This window comes from Salmo salar, chromosome ssa28 (genome assembly GCF_905237065.1).
Source record: "Salmo salar chromosome ssa28, Ssal_v3.1, whole genome shotgun sequence".
In the NCBI taxonomy this organism is placed as follows: domain Eukaryota; kingdom Metazoa; phylum Chordata; class Actinopteri; order Salmoniformes; family Salmonidae; genus Salmo; species Salmo salar.
In genome coordinates, this window is record NC_059469.1 from 16,913,624 (window position 1) to 16,929,512 (window position 15,889).

The 15,889-nt window shown below is 42.4% G+C and overlaps 1 protein-coding gene across 1 annotated transcript in view; it reads right to left on the reverse strand.

Annotated features, from left to right (window-relative positions):
• Positions 1-14,776, reverse strand: part of LOC106589211 (kinesin-like protein KIF19) — an 85,931-nt gene extending 71,155 nt beyond the window's left edge. The window contains 2 exon segments of the mRNA XM_045710162.1: positions 12,678-12,758; positions 14,272-14,776. Of these exon segments, the coding sequence (XP_045566118.1) occupies positions 12,678-12,758; positions 14,272-14,310 (120 nt within the window). The 5' untranslated portion in view covers positions 14,311-14,776.
• Between the last annotated feature and the right edge of the window lie 1,113 nt (positions 14,777-15,889).

Sequence of the window (15,889 nt, forward strand, 5' to 3'; positions counted from 1 at the left end):
AAATCGGACACCGCGATTGCATAAAGGAGTTCTGTATCTATAATTCTTAAAATAATTGTTATGTTTTTTGTGAACGTTTATCGTGACTAATTTAGTAAATTCACCGGAAGTTTTCGGTGGGTATGCGGTGGTATAACATAATGTCCTAGGAGTGTCATCTGATGAAGATCATCAAAGGTTAGTGCTGCATTTAGCTGTGGTTTTGGTTTTTGTGACATTATATGCTAGCTTGAAAAATGGGTGTCTGATTATTTCTGGCTGGGTACTCTCCTGACATAATCTAATGTTTTGCTTTCGTTGTAAAGCCTTTTTGAAATCGGACAATGTGGTTAGATAAAGGAGAGTCTTGTCTTTAAAATGGTGTAAAATAGTCATATGTTTGAAAAATTGAAGTTTGGGGATTTTTGAGGAGTTTTTAATTCGCGCCACACCCTATCATTGGATATTGGCGAGGTGTTCCGCTAGCGGAACATCTAGATGTAAGAGGTTAATTATTTGTTACTTTTATTTTGTATTTTTTACTTAACACTTTTTTTCTTAGAACTTCTTAAAGCATTGTGGTTTAAGGGCTTGTAAGTAAGCATTTCACTGTAAGGTCTGTAGATGTTGTATGTGACAAATACAATTTGATTTGATTTGAAAATCATGGGCATTAAAACCTCTTTGGGATAGGGGGCAGTATTTTCACATCAGGATGAAAATAGTGCCCAAAGTAAACTGCCTTTTCCTCAGGCCCAGAAGCTAGGATATGCATATAATTGGTAGATTTGGATAGAAAACACTCTAACGTTTCCAAAACCGTTAAAATAATGTCTGTGAGTAGAACAGAACTGATATGGCAGGCAAAAACCTGAGGAACATCCATCCAGGAAGTGCCATTATTTTGAAATGGTGTTTTTCAATTGAAAGCCTATCCACCATATAAAGGGATATGACCCAGATTGTGTTCCCTATGGCTTTCACTAGATGTGAACACTCTTTAGACATTGTTTCAGGCTTTCATTCTGAAAAATGAGGGAGAATGACCACTTTCAATGAGTGGACAATGGAAAGTCCCAGAGCTGTTTGGTGTACGCTACTGAGAGCACGCCTTTTGTTGTTTTTCTTTTATATTGATGACGCTATTGTCCGGTTGAAATATTATTGATTATTTAGACAAAAAACAACCTGAGGATTGATTATAAACATCGTTTGACATGTTTCTACGAACTTTACTGGTACTATTTGGATTTTTCGTCTGCCTGTTGTGACTGCCTTTGAGCCAATGGATTACTGAACAAAACGCGCCAACAAAACGTTTTGGACATAAAGAGGGACTTTATCAAACAAAACAAACATTTATTGTGTAACATGGAGTCTTGTGAGTGCAACCATATGAAGATCATCAAAGGTAAGTGATTAATTTTAATCGCTATTTCTGACTTTTGTTACTCCTCTACTTGGCTGGAAAATGTTTGTATGGTTTTGTGTGCTGGGCGCTGTCCTCAAATAATCGCATGGTATGCTTTCGCTGTAAAGCCTTTTTGAAATCTGACATAGCGGCTGGATTAACAAGAAGTTAAGCTTTATTTTGATGTATTACACTTATATTTTCGTGAATGATGAATATTAATATTCCTGTAGTTTGAATTTGGCACGCTACAATTTCACTGGATGTTGTCAAATCGATCCCACTAAAGGGATTGGCGCGTGAAGGGATCCATAAGAGTTTTTTAATATGGAGTTGGTCCCCCCTTTGCTGCTATAACAGCCTCCACTCTTCTGGGAAGGATTTCCACTAGATTTTGGAACAATTCTGTGGGAACTTGCTTCCATTCAGCCACAAGAGCATTAGTGAGGTCAGAGCAGTGATGTTGGGCGAATCATCACAAAAGTGTTGAGGTGCAGGGCAGTCAAGTTCTTCCACACAGATATTGACAAACAATTTCTGTATGGACCTCGCTTTGTGCAGGGGGTAATTGTCATGCTGAAAAAGGAAAGGGCCTTCCTCAAACCGTTGCCACAAAGTTGGAAGCACAGAATAGTCTAGAAGGTCATTGTATGCAGTAGCGTTACGCTTTCCCTTCACTGGAACTAAGGGGCCTAGCCCAAACCATGTAAAAACAGACCCAGACCATTATTCCTCCTCCATCAAACATTACAGTTGGCACTATGCATTGGGGCAGGTAGCATTTTCCTGGCATCCGCCAAACCCACATTCGTCCGTCGAACTGCCAGATGGTGAAGTATGATTCATCACTCCAGAGAACGCGTTTCCACTGCTCCAGAGTCCAATGGCGGCGAGCTTTACACCACTCCAGTCGACGCTTGGAATTGCACATGGTGATCTTAGGCTTGTGTGCGGCTGCTCGGCCATGGAAACCCATTTCAGGAAGCTCCCGGCAAACAGTTATTGTGCTGACGTAGCTTCCAGAGGCAGTTTGGAACTCGGTAGTGAGTGTTGCAACCGAGGACAGACGACTTTTACGCATTATGCGCTTCAGCACTCGGCAGTCCTGTTCTGTGAGCTTGTGTGGCCTACCACTTTGCTGCTGAGCTATTGTTGCTCCAAGATGATTCCACTTCACAATAACAGCACTTACAGTTGACCTGGGGCAGCTCTAGCAGGGCCAGAAATGTGACCAACTGACTTGTTGGAAAGGTTGCGTCCTATGACGGTGCCACGTTGAAAGTCACTGTGCTCTTCAGGAAGGCCATTCTACTGCCAATGTTTGTCTATGGAGTTTGCATGGCTGTGTGCTCGATTTTATACACCTGTCAGCAATGGGTGTCGCTGAAATCCACTAATTTGAAGTATATTTTGGTGTATACAGTGCATTCGGAAAGTACTCAGACCGCTAGACTTTTTCCACATTTTGTTACGTTACAGCCTTATTCTAAAATGTATTAAATACATTTTCTTCCTCATCAATCTCCACACAATACCCCCTAATGACAAAGTGAAAACCGGTATAGATTTTTTGGCAAATTTATTACAAATAAGATACAGAAATACCTTATTTACAAAAGTATTCAGACCCTCTGCTATGAGACTCAAAATTGAACTCAGGTGCATCCTTCTTCCATTGATCATCCTTGAGATACAACTTGATTGGAGTCCACCTTGTCATGACGGTCCTGTGAGGATCCGAATGGGTCAGATCAGCTTGGCAATGGATGACAGTAACCAGAGCCTCTCTCACCCACAGAAGAGGGAGCTGCAGGGGGGGGGGTTGACTGCTCACACCCTGTCGTAAGGAGAGGAGATCCAGAGAACATCCCTCTCCAAATGAACACAGGAATGTGCTTTGTCTCCAGAGGCTTTCCCTGCTTAAATTTTAACAAGTTCAAAAGCGAATACTGGAACAATATCTCTAATATAAGAACGAGTCGAATTTTCAGAGGTGACCTAAAGAATAATAATGTCATATGGGATGTTATTTTGTAACGTCATTAAAAGTGTTATAAAGGAAATACTGTAACTTGAAAAGTATATACACTACATGTACAAGGTCTCCATCCTTAACGTTGTGCATGAAATATGAAAAATTATTAAAGTATTTTCTTAAAGATAGGAATGTGATTTTAGGAGCTGTAAGAGATAATTGTCTCCTATAACCTTTGCACAGTAAGTAGCCACGCCCGAGTAAGATCAGAGAGTGTCAGCCTGACGGAACCGTCCCTTTCGACCAGAGTGCATAAAGAAATTAACATTTAGACCAGAACATCGCCAGGCTGCAACTGCGCGTGTAGAGTGGTTTGAACTATTTCAATTTACCCAAAAAAACGACGTTTTCGTCTTTTGAGCTTCCAGTCATGAAATCTATGCAGCCTACTCAATCACTTTTTATAGCCACTGTTTACAGGCCTCCTGGGCCATATACAGCGTTCCTCACTGAGTTCTCTGAATTCCTATCGGACCTTGTTGTCATGGCAGATAATATTCACATTTTTGGTGACTTTAATATTCACATGGAAAAGTCCACAGACCCACTCCAAAAGGCTTTCGGAGCCATCATTGACTCAATGGGCTTTGTCCAACATGTCTCCGGAGCTACTCACTGCCACAGTCGTACTTTGGACCTAGTTTTGTCCCGTGGAATAAACATTGTGGATCTTAATGTTTTTCCTCATAATCCTGGACTATCGGACCACCATTTTATTACGTTTGCAATCACAACAAATAATCTGCTCAGACCCCAACCAAGGATCATCAAAAGTCGTGCTATACATTGTAGGACAACCAAAAGATTCCTAGATGCCCTTCCAGACTCCCTCCTCCTACCCAAGGACGTCAGAGTACAAAAATCAGTAAACCACCTAACTGAGGAACTCAATTTAACCTTGCGCAATAATCTAGATGCAGTCGCACCCCTAAAAACTAAAAACATTTGTCATAAGAAACTAGCTCCCTGGTGTACAGAAAATACCCGAGCTCTGAAGCAAGCTTCCAGAAAAGCAAGCTTCCACAAAGCTAACTAAAAAGCAGCATTCCCCAAGAGAGGATGGCTTTCACTTCAGCAGTGATAAATTCATGAACTTCTTTGATGAAAAGATCATGATCATTAAAAAGCTAATTATGGACTCCTCTTTAAATCTGCCTATTCCTACAAAGCTCAGTTGTCCTGCGTCTGCACAACTCTGCCAGGACCTAGGATCAAGGGAGACACTCAAGTTTTTTAGTACTATATCTGTTGACACATTGATAAAAATAATCATGGCCTCTAAACCTTCAAGCTGCATACTGGACCCTATTCCAACTAAACTACCGAAAGAGCTGCTTACTGTGCTTGGCCCTCCTATGTTGAACATAATAAACGGCTCTCTATCCACCGGATGTGTACCAAACTGTCACGACTTCCGCCAAAGTCGGTCCCTCTCCTTGTTTGGGCGGCATTCGGCGGTCGACGTCACCGGCCTTCTAGCCATCGCCGATCCACTTTTCATTTTCCATTTGTTTTGTCTTTGTCTTACACACCTGGTTTCAATTCCCCAATTACTTGTTCATTATTTAACCCTCTGTTCCCCCATGTTTGTTTGTGAGTAACTGTTTGTATGTAATACGGTCCGTTATGTGGGCTCGCTTTATTGTATTGTATTTGTCTATTTTGAGTAAATTACGTTTATTTACTCATATCTGCTGTCCTGCGCCTGACTCCTACAGCTACACACAGACCACATTACACAAACTCACTAAAAGTGGCAGTAATAAAGCCTCTCTTGAAAAAGCCAAACCTTGACCAAGAAAATATAAAAAACTAAATCGGCCTACATCGAATCTCCCATTCCTCTCAAGAAAATTGAAAAAGCTGTTGCGCAGCAACTCACTGCCTTCCTGAAGACAAACAATGTATACGAAACGCTTCAGTCTGGTTTTAGACCCCATCATAGCACTGAGACTGCACTTGTGAAGGTGGTAAATTACCTTTTAATGGCGTCAGACCGAGGCTCTGCATCTGTCCTTGTGCTCCTAGACCTTAGTGCTGCTTTTGATACCATTGATCACCACATTCTTTTGGAGAGATTGGAAACCCAAAGGTGAACGGAAAGGCACTGGAGCAACAAACCGCCCTTGCTGTCTCTGCCTGGCCGGTTCCCCTCTCTCCACTGGGATTCTCTGCCTCTAACCCTATTACAGGGGCTGAATCACTGGTTTACTGGTGCTCTTCCATGCCGTCCCTAGGTAGGGTGTGTCACTTGAGTGGGTTGAGTCACTGACGTGATCTTCCTGTCCGAGTTGGCGCCCCCCCTTGTGTTGTGCCATGGCGGAGATTTTTGTGGGCTATACTCGGCCTTGTCTCAGGATGGTAAGTTGGTGGTTGAAGATATCCCTCTAGTGGTGTAGGGGCTGTGCTTTGGCAAAGTGGGTGGGGTTATATCCTGCCTGTTTGGCCCTGTACGGGGGTATCGTCGGATGGGGCCACGGTGTCTCCCGACCCCTCCTGTCTCAGCCTCCAGTATTTATGCTACAGTAGTTTATGTGTCAGGGGGCTAGGGTCAGTCTGTTATATCTGGAGTATTTCTCTTGTCCTATCTGGTGTTCTGTGTGAATTTAAGTATGCTGTCTAATTCTCTCTCTCTCTTTCTTTCTTTCTTTCTTTCTTTCGGAGGACCTGAGTCCTAGGACCATGCCTCAGGACTACCTGGCCTGATGACTCCTTGCTGTCCCTAGTCCACCTGGCCATGCTGCTACTCTAGTTTCAACTGTTCTGCCTGCGGCTATGGAACCCTGATCTGTTCAGCGGACGTGCTACCTGTCCCAGACCTGCTGTTTACAACTCTCTAGAGACAGCAGGAGCGGTAGAGATACTCTGAATGATCGGCTATGAAAAGCCAACTGATATTTACTCCTGAGGTGCTGACCTGTTGCACCCTTGACAACCACTGTGATTATTATTATTTGACCCTTCTGGTCATCTATAAACATTTTAACATCTTGGCCATGTTCTGTTATAATCTCCACCAGCCAGAAGAGGGCTGGAAACCCCTCATAGCCTGGTTCCTCTATAGGTTTGTTCCTAGGTTCTGGCCTTTCTAGGGAGTTTTTCCTAGCCACCATGCTTCTACACCTGCATTGCTTGCTGTTTGGGGTTTTAGGCTGGGTTTCTGTACAGCACTTTGTGACATCAGCTGATGTAAGAAGGGCTTTATAAATACATTTGATTTGAACTAGTAGTGCATCGATATGACATTTTTGGCCAATACCGATATCTTCCTTGCCAAAAAAAACCCGATACCCAATATTTAACATTTTAGCGGCCTTTTAAGCATTCTAGTACAGTTAAATAGTTAACACACACATGGATGCAGCGGTCTAAGACACTGCATCTCAGTGCAAGAGACGTCACTACAGTCCCTGGTTCGAATCCAGGCTGTATCACATCCAGCCGTGATTGGGAGTCCCATAGGGCGGCGCACAATTGGCCCAGTGTCGTCCAGGTTTGGCCAGGGTAGACCGTCATTGTAAATAATAATTTGTTCTTAACTGACTTGCCTAGTTAAATTAAGGTTACACACACACACCACACTGACCAAAAGTACATATGTACATACAGTACATATGTTCCCATTACCAGTAAAACATAATCAAAACCTATTTCTTTCACTTAATTGCTGTGTTGTTTTGTTGTTCATTTGTTCAGTCGTTTCATTCTCAACCAGGCTTTCATCATACATGTCAAGCAGTGAAGTTTCAGCTCTGTCTGTCCGTGGCCTCTCTTCCTCGGTGCGCACTGTCACTGTGACCGTTTCCATCTTGTATATGTAACATTTCACATAAACCCTGTTTCTTATCTGCGTCGAAGTAGCGGTCCTTGTACATAGCATTGAGCATGGTGGCGACACAGTAAAGAGAGAATGCCACCGAATCGCTTGTTCACAGCCTCGGTAGTTCTGTTGAGCAGCGTTTCAATGCCTTGACAGAGGGTATCACGTCTGCTGCAGGCGCAGTTGATGAGCTTATTTCTCCAGTCAGTTGTTCGAATGGAGCTAGCTAGTGAATTCATGTTTCCAAGTTTCAAACATGTTCTCAAATGCCATTGAAATGGCAGCAGCGATATGACAACCAGCACATTCATGAGCATGAAATACGACTTTACCCAGTACAAAATCCTCAACGACCCACTGTGCTGTCAGACTCAGCATGCTCATGGGGCTGATATCGCTGGTCCAAATGTCAGTCGTGAAGCTAATAGCAGTGACGCTATTACTGTGTAACTCAGGTAGGGCAACGTTTGAAAAATTGCGCACTTGGTAGTGTGTACCGGTGCTCGACCAGTCGGCGAAAGCCAACATCACCCACGACAGAGAATGGTTGATTGTCAAGGGCAATGAATTCCATTATCTTGGCATTAATGGATTTTGCCTTTGAGTTGTCTCGCTGAAATGTTCTTACTCTTTCAAATGACTGTTCGACTTGTTGACAGCTCGATCCACAGCAGACATTGTGGGCTAGGTTAGGAATGCTGTGTTGCACGTGTAACTTTAAATGTTATGTGGCATCCTTACATCATGTACCTACATTATATCAGCTTTGACATCGGTTTTACACAGACGTTAAACTAGACATCGGGCTGATGTCGATGTTGGCATTTTTAGCTAATAATCTTCCGATTACGATATCTTCACCGATATATCGTGCATCCATAGTTTGAACCCTGAATACCAACACGAGGTGGAGAAGAAAACTACCTTCTCGAACAATCACTGGTACGGTTGATTAGCTGTCCTAAGAAAATTATCTAGAAAAGTGAACATAAGTGGGACCATTCTACTACTCTCATCACCACTGAGAACCATCTACATGGCTGGCTAGCCTATCTTCAAATATGCTTAAGGAGGGAATGGAAAGTAGAATAAACTATGTAGTTCTGTTCAGGACTACATGACAAGTCAACGGGCAGAGGAGAGCAACAGTAGAAGAGACGGGTGAACGACCGCTTTTGGACAATCGGAGCCTTACAAGCGGGACGCGAAAAGGCACAACAGCCAACCAAGGCAATGACATAAATACATTCATGATTTCTTACTCCAAAGCGGTGGCGGTTCGTGTGCAAGGTATATGATTACTGTGAGAATAGTTTCTAAAATGTATCAATGATAAGTGTCTCTTTTTCTCTCTCACTCTCTCCCTTCCTGTCCATCTCCTTTTGTAAAAAGACACCATATTGTGTTAGTCCGCTAGGGATGTTATCCTGTGTTATCATTTAGTTAGCTAGTAAATAAATAATTAAACCAATATGTGTAGTACTGACTCATAAGTAAGGCTGGGGTTTTTGCAGATGCAAGGAGGTTACAACTGTTCAGAATCATATGATAAGAGGTTATGATTAATATGTTGACTGCTTTAAGGATGTGATAGGTAAAGACATTTACAGTTTAATTTGGGAGATGGTAACTCTTTAAACAACCGCTCTCATGGTGCCCCAAATCATAATGATTTAATTGTTACATGATTCATTTCATCGGGTAACAATTAAACATAGTTAGTTGATTAGATAAATAACAGTCAATGAAAGATTAATGAAAGTAAAGTCATGACAACCTGTGGTAAATTCAATTGATTGGACATGACTTGGAAAGGCACACACACCTGTCTATATAAGGTCCCACAGTTGACAGTGCATGTCAGAGCAAAAACCAAGCCATGACGTTGAAGGAATTGTCCGTAGAGCGCCGAGACAGGATTGTGTCGAGGCACAGATCTGGAGAAGGTTACTAAAATACTTCTGCAGCATTGAAGGTCCCCAAGAACACAGTGGCTTCCATCATTCCTAAATGGAATAAGTTTGGAACCACCAAGACACTTCCAAGAGCTGGCCGCCCGTTCAAACTCAGCAATCGGGGGAGAAGGGCTTTGGTGACCAAGAACCCGATAGTCACTTTGACAGAGCTCCAGAGTTCCTCTGTGGAGATGTGAGAACATCTAGAAGGACAACCATCTCTGCAGCACTCCACCAATCAGGCCTTTATGGTAGAGTGGCCAGACGGAAGCCACTCCTCAGTAAAAGGCACACGACAGCCTGCTTGGAGTTTGCCAAAAGGCACCTAAAGGACTCTTAGACCATGAGAAACAAGATTCTCTGGTCAGATGAAACCAAGATTGAACTCTGTGTCACACCCTGATCGGTTTCTCCTGTCCTTGTGATTGTCTCCACCCTCTCCAGGTGTTGCTTATTTTCCCTGGTGGATTTCTCCTTGTGTTTCCTGTCTCTCTGTGCCAGTTCGTCTTGTATGTTCAAATCAACCAGCGTGTTTTTTCCCGTGCGCCTGCTTTTCTATTCTCTTCTACTAGTCCTCCCGGTTTTGACCTTTGCCTGTTTTCTGGGCTCCATTCCCGCCTACCTGACCATTCTGCCTGCCCTCGAGCCTGCTTGTCATTCTGTACCTCTGGAACTCTGAACTGGTTTTGAAGTTTTGCCTGTCCACGGCCATTCTCTTGCCTACCCCTTTTGGATTGTTAATAAACATCTTGGACTCTAACCATCTGCCTCCTGTGTCTGCATCTGGGTCTCGCCTTGTGCCCTTATACTTTGGCCTGAATGCCAAGCATCACATCTGGATGAAAGCTGGCACCATCCTTACGGTGAAGCACGGTGGTGGGGATGTTTTTCAGCGGCAGGGACTGGGAGACTAGTCAGGTTTGAGGTAAAGATGAACGGAGCAATTTACAGACAGATTGTTGATGAAAACCTGCTCCAGAGCGCTCAGGATCTCAGACTGGGGCAAAGGTTCACCTCCCAACAGGACAACGACCTTAAGCACACAGCCAAGCCAATGCAGGAGTGGCTTCAGTACAAGTTACTTCAACAAAGTACTGAGTAAAGGGTATGAATAGTTATGTAAATGTAATATTTCCGTTTTTTATTTTGAATAAATTAGCAAAATGTAATAAAAACCTGTTTTTTCTTTGTCAATATGGGGTATTGTGTGAAGATAGTTGAGGGAAAAAAAACTATTTAACCAATTTTAGAATAAGGCTGTAACATAACAAATGGCAAAAAGTCAAGCGATCTGAATACTTTCCGAATGCACTGTATACGTATAGACTGTGATTTGGATTACTGATACAGTGCTATTTGGGTTGTTAACTGGAATCATCCTGACATTCATGATTTGTTGCTTCTAGTTTTTATTCTAATTTTGTTTGACTTTTTTGTTACTGCACTGTTAGGAGCTAGTAACACAACTCCCACCCTCCCTCCCTCCCTCCCTCCCTCCCTCCCTAGGAACACAGAGTCTTATAAGCCCTTTATCAGGTAAGAGGTAAACACTACGCAGCACACACACACACACACACACACACACACACACACACACACACACACACACACACACACACACACACACACACACCCAACAACACACACACACACACACACACACACACACACACACACACAATACCCCGCACACTGTCTCCACAACCTGTTTGTATTGTAGTGACTATACGCCCTTGGCTGCAAACACACAGAGACGTAAGATAACCTGCTAGGCTGTTACTCCACACAGATGAACCACTCACAAAATGTTTCCATTCTATCACCTTGCCTTTGTTTTTCAATAGCACAACATCAACAGTGTATGTAGAGGTTACATTTTCTTTTATTCTACTGTGACAATGAAAATGTTTCACCAAGAATGTTGACAATAATGTTGTAAAGGGGAAAGAACATTGCTGCTACCTTGCTCTCCAACCAAGGTGCATGGATTGAGGAGCTAAGAGAAGAACTGTTGTTCACTGTAAAAAGCAGAGCTGTGTCGGCAACAATACACCATCACAATGGGCCTATCACACTTAGCTTACTCCTGCTGGTGTCATCAAGGCAGAGCAGAGGGAGAGTTGCTGGGTTAATACGTCTGGTTGTAGGTTCATTGAATTGCTTTTGAGAGCCACAGACAGAGAGTAAGCCAGGTCTCAGTCCCTCCAGTCCCTCACTCACAATTAATGCGGATTATTGCCAGTTTAACTGTGGCACCACCTTCCATGCAGTCAAAGACTTTGACTGAAGTGAACAACAAATTAGTGATGACAGACTTATTATTATTATGTGAACCGTAACAAATCTTTCACCAGCAAAACCAATGTTATCTTACCCTGGAAGCCAGAGTGTTTCTGCTCTCCTGCTCACTCCTCATGGAATTGTCATTCCAAACATAAGTCCAACAACATCTAGTCCCTACAGCAGATCACCCACTAAGACCTAAACCAGTTTATTCTCAGTGGTATTAACACCTCATCCATATCGCAGTCATAATACTGCTCATTATCATTATCATCATCATCATTCTCACCCTCCTTCTTATCATCACATCAGAAGAATTACTACGTGGTTTCCAAGTTGTCTCCATGAGGGACACACCTGGAGGCTTCTAATTGGCTCCAGGTAAATATGCTCCCCAAGGACCCTATAGGAGCCCTGCCTTTCCCTGCGCTGTATATCATGGATTAACTTCCTTTGGTTGGGGTCATGCTTTGCAATGAGGAAAATTGGAATTGGTATTTCAGTTAAATACATGGACTGAATGGAAATAGAACGATCGCCAAATAAGCTCATAATATTCTCTATGTTCATAATAGTGGCAGAATGATAAATGGTGGGTCTCAAATAGCAGTTCCATCAAGGATAGGAGCATTCAATAACGGAACAAAGCTGATTCACACACATCATGTCCTCCTTTGCTACAGTCCAGACATGTCTTGGCTGCCTTCTTTCTTCAGAATTAATCCAATTTCTATCCTCTATCAAAGAGGTCACTCTCTAAACAATAACAATCCACTGAATCACAATGCAGAGCCATCCGCATGCGTCTCTCTCTCTCTCACACACACACACACACACACACACACACACACACACACACACACACACACACACACACACACACACACACGTCTTCAACATTCAACATGAAATGGACCTTACTTAATCAACCGACTGACTCACTGCACAGTGTGACATCTGAGCGTTGATGCACACACACACAGTGATCGACCTCACTTGGTTTAGACCAGCTATACTGTGCTGCGCTGCTGTGAAAAGTGCATGCGCCTGCAGATACATTATATATGTGCAGCAGGCCTTGTGACTGGATGCGTGGGCGGCCTGGAACAGCTTGCGAGCTTGCACAGACACACACAAACGCAAGAATGAGCACGCATGAACACATATGCAAACACACACGGCGGGTCATCTAACCTGGTTGTCCACTCTGTGGGCCACTATGGTGGCTGCCTCTTCCCGCTCAGAATCGCTGAGGGGTCTGATCCTCAGGGCCACCTGGGAGACACACAGGTTGAAAAACACAGGCTTAGAGCTTTCACAATTAGAGCAACACACAACTACAATAACACAGGTTTAGACCTTTCACAGAGAAACACACAAAAACAACACAGGGTTAAACATTTCACAGAGAGACACACAGGTAGAAGACGGTTAGAGCTTTCAGAGAGAGAGAGAGAGACAGTGACGACAACACAGGGTTAGAGATTTCACAGAGAGAACAATGCAAGGTTAGAGCTTTCACAGTTAGAACTTTCACAGTGCTTTGAAAAGGTTAGAGCTTCCACAGCAAATAACAGAATCAAGAGGATTCTTCATTCACACCACAGCAATAGTCTGTTGCCATTCACAAGTCAACAAGAGCAAAGGATAAAGTAAATGATCATGGTTACCCTCTGTTTTTAACAGAGTAATTTAACTTGTGTAATGTCACTATGACATGAGCCTCTATCTATTGTCCTGAAGCTCTCTCTCTCTCTCTCTCTCTCTCTCTCTCTCTCTCTCTCTCTCTCTCTCTCTCCTCTCTCTCTCTCTCTCTCTCTCTCTCTCTCTCTCTCTCTCTCAACATTATTCATGGGGGGGAAATGGACATCATGATACTTAGATAGACCAAGACAGACCAATGTATAGACTGATAACCCATCCACACGTTATAAAACTATTACATAATCAGGGCGGTGCATAGAAAACAGTCTCTGAGTTGATACAGTCAGACTGAATAGGCCACCTGGTGTGAATGTCTCGCAGAATGAAATTGTAGGGCGGTAATGTTGCTTGTTAGTGAAATAGGTAACTAATGTTATGTTATTAGATAGAAGGATGAGGCAGATGTGGCAGAGTCAAAATAACATGTTTAGTGGGTAGATATGGGAATGATACAGGCCATACATTCAGCTCTGACATTGATCCATATGAATTAAACCTTTACAGGACAATTCAGTCATTCCACAGACAATGGGGATTCATATTTTCCATCACCAGTGCTGTGGAGCTAGTCAGTGTATGACATAGTGGAGAAGATGAGACTGGAGAACTGAAATGAGCCATGTTAATAATTCAGGTATGGTATATTACACAGGCTGGAACCACTGGGAAAGAATAAGGTCTGTGTGGAGATGGCAAACTATTGACTTATGACATGGGAATTCAATGTTAAAGGTAAACAAATGTCTCCATATGTGACTGAGGCAAGAGGTACTGTAATAAAAGGCATAATTTGCTTAGTAATGTAATTTAGGCTATAATAAACTTGTATTGTATTTTATTCTAATCTTTAATGTGGGCTATCTGAATAAAATACCAGTTTGAGTGGCATTCAACTCAGCAACCCAGAACCAACGGGCATATAGGCTACAATCTAGTCTACACAATTATCTAAAGTCACGACTTCCATGTGGCATATTACACTTAAATGTCCCCATACCGGTAGGCTATACAACATTACTGCTGTTCTTGCAGTAATAGTAAACAGGTGTGATGATGTATAGGTAGGCTACGGTATTGTACTTACTGTTAGTTGGTGGTCCTTTGATTCGCCAGTGTCCTTCATGGCCACTTGTAGTTGGAGTGTCCTCGACTTGTTAGAAAATAGTGGCCGTCTATACAGGCTACTAAACTGGACATCGGTCAGACATCCTGCACAATACCTGCACGACCCCTCTCAAAACCACCTGTACTACTTGTCAATGTAGCCTACAAACAAACCTCTACCTTTCCGCGTCAAAATAGTTAGGATCATTTTTTTACGGTTAAATAAACGCCAGTCCAGTCGCCAAAAGTGCGCTCTTTCAAGCCTGATATAATCGCGTAAAACGAGTACATTCCGTTTAATCTATTCTGTTTAAAGAAATAATTAGGTTGTTTATTCACCCATGTCTTTGAAAACAGACAAGGATACCGACGAGAATGCGGACGGAGAATGGCAGGTGTCGACCTGTCTACTAGAACTGCCCTTTTATTCTCCTTCACTCTCGCCTTTTCTTTTCTCCTCTAACGACTCGTGTGTTGTGTTCCTGGATACCCGAGATCACCAGCACAGAGGCATTCTTCAGAGCCTCATAAGCATAACCAGAGGCGCGTAAAACACGGCTGCTTCTTCGATTTGCCGCAGCCCAATGATGACATCTGGTGGACAAATCCATGGCGCAAAACATTGCGCAAATGGCTCTCCAAATTACGTAGATGCCCTTGCTTTCCCGCCAGATTTAAATACAATTTGACTGCGGTTTCTAGAATAACATAATCAATTATAAAACACGTTTAACAAAGGCATTTGTGCCAGATTACAGGTGAGACCCAAATGATTTCTTAACACCGAAAAATGCTTATTTTGTTTGCCAACATTGTTAATGTATCATGTTTTTTAAATCCACATGTACGGTATTCACATGGGTCAGATGTTTTGATTTGTTTAACACTTTTTCTGGTTACTACATGATTCCATATGTGTTATTTCATAGTTTTGATGTCTTCACTATTATTCTACAATGTAGAAAATAGTTTTAAAAAATAAAGAAAACACCTGGAATCAGTAGCTGTGTCCAAACTTTTGACTGGAACTGTATATACAGTATATACTGTATATCAAATAATTAAATATGTATAACAACTCAATACAATTATTGAGTTCCACATGACTCATTAAGAATGTCTCTATTATAGAAAATGCCTTGCTGTCTTTATTTGATTGGTTCAAGATGACATTACAGATGACATGTGGAACATCATGTTGTTACGGTGTTCCGTGTCTGACTTTCTCTTCACAGACGTCTTTCTCATAATGATATTACATCATTGGTTTGTGAGCACAGAATGTACTGTATATACCTGTAAGTAATTGACAATTAAATAAGAAGTAAACATTGCTTTTCGACATCACTGAAAAGTCAAAATTACCAACAATCCATTCCATTCACTCCTATTTTCATCATGGGAGATTTTCTGTTATTATGGGGACAAACACATTTCAAAAGCGCCACCACAGCACAGATTAATATTGGGGAAAATTCTACTTAGTCAGATTTACAGGGTATACATTTTCTATTCTCTAGACGAGCTTACATACAGCAGCTAAACTCATCAATAAAAGAAACGTCCCTTTTTCAGGACCCTGTCTTTCAAAGATAATT